This window comes from Anopheles marshallii, chromosome 3 (genome assembly GCF_943734725.1).
Source record: "Anopheles marshallii chromosome 3, idAnoMarsDA_429_01, whole genome shotgun sequence".
NCBI lineage: Eukaryota > Metazoa > Arthropoda > Insecta > Diptera > Culicidae > Anopheles > Anopheles marshallii.
The window spans coordinates 57866109-57872033 of NC_071327.1; the positions used below are offsets into that span (position 1 = coordinate 57866109).

At 42.4% G+C, this 5925-nt stretch overlaps 1 protein-coding gene across 1 annotated transcript; it reads right to left on the bottom strand.

Annotated features, from left to right (window-relative positions):
• Positions 1 to 651: 651 nt before the first annotated feature.
• Positions 652 to 4644, bottom strand: LOC128712904 (DE-cadherin-like). The gene is made up of 2 exons (XM_053807770.1): positions 855 to 4644; positions 652 to 764 (listed from the first exon to the last, which is right to left on the bottom strand). Exons 1-2 carry the CDS (start codon positions 4642 to 4644, stop codon positions 652 to 654), a joined length of 3903 nt encoding a protein of 1300 aa, XP_053663745.1.
• Positions 4645 to 5925: the final 1281 nt, after the last annotated feature.

Sequence of the window (5925 nt, forward strand, 5' to 3'; positions counted from 1 at the left end):
CTGGATGTGTTCAGACGTTTTTTTATCAACCACTCGACAAGAGCAGACGTGTTCCTTGTGGGAAGCGTTAAATAACATAGTATGTGTGATTAATCCCTAACTAAACATTCATTAGTGTGTGCAAACACTCCTTTGATGTAGTGATGTGCATTTGAAAGGGAATGGTGATCCCTAGCGATCCGGGATCTTATTAGTATAGAAAATATGATTCCTTGTATGGGGATTGTAATCCTTACCGTTTCGGAATCACCGATGAATTGATATGGCGATCAAATATTATATTAGGGTTTATATTTTAAATTTGTTGTTGATGCTAAATTTAAATTCGTCAAGTTAATTTTTATAAATTTTAACTTATGTTTTTTTTATAAATCCAAGCGTTTGCATTAACTTATTCATTCATTTTCAACTACTTATATTCGATTCGCAGCTACTAAAAACAATGCATATGGGTGCAATTTGCGTTCCAAGTTTGCGTATGACCAAATTTGCTTCCCTTTTCTTACAAATAAAAATACTTGGATGTTTTTCCAGACCGTTTTATCGTTTATTTCGAATTTTCAAAGCTTCAGATTAAAGCGGTTAACTTTAAGAAACAGGTAATTATCTTGAACGATAGAGTGATGGTAGTCGTGAAAAATATCTTATTACTTACTTTTCGGGAACGCCAATACTGGTTTTATTATTATTCAGTAATGGCTGTGAACTTTGGCTTGTTGTTTTCTTTACGCCCTTGTTGTTGTTTTTTTTGCTAACTACAATGCCTATGTGGATACATAAAAGTACCCCTAAAATAATAATTATAGTGAACAAAACCGCAAATATCGTTGTGACCCTTTTAAATGGCCACTGACTGCTATGAAGGTTCTGTGCCAAATTATGCTGCTGAAAATCTATCGTGCGCCCATTTATTGTCAGGGTCCGCAAGCTGCCATTGAACCCCTTTGTCTGTGGTATGTACGTCCAGTTGTATAGTGACCCAAGCTTTGTGAAATCGACGATTGTACCGCCCAACTGAACAGGTCCATGAGTCTTAATGCTGCCACCAAAATCCTTATTTTTGTATCGGCTGTTGCTAATTGCAACCTTATTTATCAATGTATTCATCTCAATCGTTTCGGGCTTTAATGAAATATCCACTCTCAATAAATCGTATTGAGAAAATATCTGTTGATCCTGGATACGGAACGTTCCAGTTCCGTAGTCTAATAGCAGTACCGCCATACTGTCGATTATCTCCAATGCAAGAAACGGTTGTGTCTTTACACGCGGATTGTACCTCATGGGTCCAATGTACAACACCAAACCATCTGTCCGTTGGGGTAACATCTCAATGCTGATGTTTGAAATTGTGCCACCAATGATCGATGTATAAATGGCATACCCGTTGCCATCGAAACTGATGTCGATTAATTCACACTGTGGACCCTCGAAGCCATTTGGACATATGCAGCTGTTACTCTCAAGCGTGCCTCCGTTCAAGCACATGATCAACGGAGTATCTGAGACACATTCCGCCTCTACGAATGTGGTTATTCCTATAAAGGAAGTTGCGTTGCCGTAGACGACGATCGGTTTGGGTGATTTGTGAACCTTATTCCTGCATGACTGCTCACAAGTACTGCTTTGCAACTCGCATTCATCGATGCCAACCATCTCGATCGGAAATCCGACGTCTTCCTCCAGTTGATGCAGCTGGTAACTCAGTACACCGTTGAGCACCTCAGACGTTGAGTAAACACTACCGTTGACCGCAAAGAACACGTCCAGAAAAGATAGTTTTGGGAGCTTTCGATTGTTGACCGTGAATATGTCCACATCGGTTGAACTGACGTTTAGAACAGTTGCAATACTCGTTTGAAGTCGATGCAGTGGTGTGCTGCGATGCTCCGGTGTTTGAGATATAAATTCATCTGCCGTTACATTGTAGAATCGAATTGATCCGCTCTGGTCTATTGATTGTTCCGAAACCTCCTTCACCAACACCGTTGCTCGGGCTGAGACATTGTGTCGAGAACGATGGTCCGAATTTTGAACTACTTGAAAACGAAGATCATACTGTCCGCAAGGTGTAGCTTCCAACATTGTTATCATACCGGTGCTGAAGTTCAGTTGGAAAAGCTTCAAAGATTCTTCACTTGTTACCTCGTCCCAGAGAAATGTTTTGTTAGACAAATCCAAACCATCTGGATCGTTCACATGTGCTCGTCCAATGTCTATATCAGATGTCTTTCCGTTGTATTTGTAGACCACTATATCGCTCTTACTCTGTTGCTTTTTATTATCATTCTCGTCTCCGATCACTATCTGCAGAGTGCTAATAGCGCTCATCGGCGGATCTCCCGAATCTCTCACCAAGATAGGAACGCTGTATTCTTTTGGGTCGTAGCGATCAAACTTATTTAATGCATGCAATTCGTCTCCTACAATTTGAAATCGTTGCCTTATCTCCAGTGGGGCTTCTGGATCGATGCTGTAAACGAACGGAGGGCCATTTTGATCTTCGTCCGCATCTTGCGCTGTTAGCTTAGTTATCCTACCCGGAGTACGATTTTTACCCCATGCAATAGGTTGCGTGTTTGTTAAATAGGGTGCGTTGTCGTTAATGTCTTCCAATGTGATGTTTAGTGTGCCCGTTGAATCTTGTCCTTTACCATTTTCATCCGTCGCAGTAATTTTGATGTGCCGTAATTTTGAACCATCAGGAGGATCACGATCAAGTGGCTTCAATAACCGAACGCATCCACTGTCGTCAATTTCCAGTAGCTGCTCAAGTTCCTTCTCGAGTGTGTATTGTATGCCTTGAGGTATTTCAGAGTTCTGTGTGTCAGGATCGTAAGCCTTCACAATCGCAATACAATCGGGAGAGATAGTTTCTTCTGGGATCGTGACATTTGGCAAATCAATGAATATCGGTGCGTTATCATTAACGTTTACTATTCCGAACCGTACGATCACTGAATTATGAAATAGACCATTATGCGCCTTTACGTACAGTTTATAATCTGACATCGCTTCGTAGTCTAACTGATTATTTACCGAAATCACACCTGTATTCTCGTCGATTTTGAACGCATCTCCCACGTTGTTCTTGAGAATGCTATACTTGATGCTGGAATGTTTACCTTTGTCGTGGGCCTTCACTTGAATCAGTTTTGTGCCGATGGCGGTGTCTTCTGATAGATAATTGAACCTATATATTCTCTTCTCGAACTGCGGATTGTAATAGTTTCTGGGCAAAACTTGAATCAAAAAGTGCTTTGTAACGCTATTTGGGCTTCCGTTTTTAAATTCCACAGACGGCGCGTTGTCCTCCGCAGTTACTCTCACCACGTAGGCTTCCTCCTTTTCCCTATCGAATTTCACCATCGATGTAATGATGCCCGTTTGACTATCAATTTGGAAATATTGCCTATCCGTGTCCGCCAACCGATAGGACACAATGTTGTTGGGAGCCGTGCCATCATCGTCCCGGGCATGGACTTGCATTACAAATGTACCAGGCAACTCGTACTCTAGGATAGTTCCCGTGTCGTCGTCAAATACGGGGTAGTTGTCGTTTTCATCCACAATCATGATCGTCAAACATACTTCTGCATATTCTTTAAGAGAGTTCGTTGCCCTTATTACCAGCGTATAATTCGTTGTCCTTTCGTAGTCAAGGCTGCTTCGCAATTTAATGTAAGCCACCGTATTGTTGATTTGGTCCAGTAAAAATGTTAAGTCAGTATTACCTTGCACTATCTGGAAATCTACAAAATCATCTTTCTTTACGTTTGAAACAGCTTCATACTCCGCTAAAACCATGTTGTAGTGTTGGAACGTTTCTTTGAGCATCACAGGGACCATTGGCATCTTGATGAAGTACGGTGCATGATCGTTAGGGTCAAGTACACGGACCATTACTTTTGTTTGCTGTGTTTGGTTTTCCATTGAGCCTTCACTATACGCCCGAACATGAATTGTATAAAACTGTCCTGGACTGCGGTTGATTGGTTTAGCTAGTGTGAGCAAGCCATTACTCTCATCGATGTCGAAATAGCTGCTATCTTCGAGTTCTTGTACGATCTCATACTTAATGCGGTTGTTATCACCATCATCTAGATCCATTGCTGAGATGGTGGCCAGGGACTGGTTAAGTGGCAGATCTTTCGTCACTGACACTTGATAGACACATTCCTGAAATATCGGTGGATCGTCGTTGATGTCCAGAATAGTCACCTTGATAGTACAAATATCTGCCAGAGTAGGCGATCCGTTGTCGGTCGCCCGTACCGTAAGATTAATTTCTCGATCTCTTATTGGTGCATCTCGATCGAAAACATGGGCCGACACGATTTGCCCTGTGGTTTTATCAATATTGAAATAATTCTGGTCCTCTGGCATGGTGGCAATGCTGTATTCTAACGTTTGTCCTTGATCGGGATCGGAGGCTGTTACACGTAGTACAGGTGTACCCGTTGGCTGTTCTTTTCTCAACGTTGGCTCATAGTGTGTACAATCTTGGAATCTCGGCTTATGGTTTGTACTTATGTCATTTACTGCTTGGACCCGCGGTACACTGCTAGAGTTGCACGAAGCTAACAAGAGCAGGAAGACCAGAATTGACCAGCATCCTCGATTTGTCATTGTGGAATCTGCCATTGTGGTCAAGGTGTTATCGATTGTTCCATGTATGAGGATGTTGTAGTCATGAAGTGGTGATACTAAAGTTGTGTTGGTATGCGGGTGTCCTGGAATGGAAAACGATAAAATCGATTTTCATTTTTCTTAATACCTTTCCTTCATTACAACAAATACATAGTACAGTCAAGTCTCTCTAAGGTAGTGTCTCTCAAAGATAGCAAATCTCCCTAAGATGAACATTTTTGACAGTCCCTTCATTTTCAATACATTTTTTGTCTCTCAAAGCTGCAAAGTCTCCCTAACATGGAATTCTCTAAGCTGCACATGATGTTTATACACCAATGTCTCTCTAAGGTAGCCGTGTTTTGGTGTTTGGCAATGACAGCTCCTCTTGGCTTCGTTTACAGAGTATGCTTGAAGATTTTTGCCATACATAAATGGTACACCAACCAAGTGTGTTTGTCTCCCAAAGCTGCAAGTCTCTCGCAGCAAGTCATAGCGGTACATAGTGTTGGGTCGTGAGCGAAAAAGCTACCCAAGTAGCTCGGCTCATCCAACTGAGGTCAATGCGCTCCGTATTTAAAATCAAGTAGTTCTTCACTGTGCAAATTGCAAATTCACTGTGCCGAAGAGCGCTGTGCGATTAGTGCTCCAAAGGGCGCGCTGATCACTGTGTCATTATCGCTAGAAGGAACCGTTAGGGGGTTGTTCCGTAGTTTGGAGCCCTTCTTTTATTCCTCCTTCCTTCTTTGTTGGAACTTAGCCACTATTCGGTCCTCCTTGGGGTTGCAGCGAGATGTTCGTCGGTTGACGGCCACCGCTTTTATACTGTGCTGGCCATGTCTCGAACTTTCCTGTCTCCTTACAATTAGTGTTTGATGCTGTCTGTTTTTCGTTTGTTCGCCTATTCTTTCGTTTCTCTCCTACAAACAAGGATCTTATTGTTATAGCCTTACCGGTTGTCTAGTTTGGGTTCACCTAGGAACAAAGAACTTTTAGGAGTTGTCCAACCGAAGTTGGGTCCTATTTTTATTCTTCCTTCCAACTGCTGGGAGTTAGGATCCAGACAACTTTGCTTCCCTACTACACGATTACTGGCAGAAGGATTTTCTTGTCGAATGTCGGAGCGATTACTCGCAGAAGGTCTTCCTCGTCGGGTACCGGAGCGATAACTCGCAGAAGGTCTTCCTCGTCGGGTACCGGAGCGATAACTCGCAGAAGGTCTTCCTAGCAATTTGTTTAGTACCCTCTTTTTTACCTAGGTGGCGCTATTTTGTGTCTTGGCTATTTGCGATGCTC

Coding starts and splice junctions, on each gene's coding strand:
- LOC128712904 (XM_053807770.1), bottom strand. CDS start 4,644: ATGGCAGATTCCACAATGACAAATCGAGGATGCTGGTCAATTCTGGTC. Junction 765..854: donor GGCACAGAACCTTCATAGCA/GTCAGTGGCCAT, acceptor GTATCCACATAG/GCATTGTAGTTAGCAAAAAA.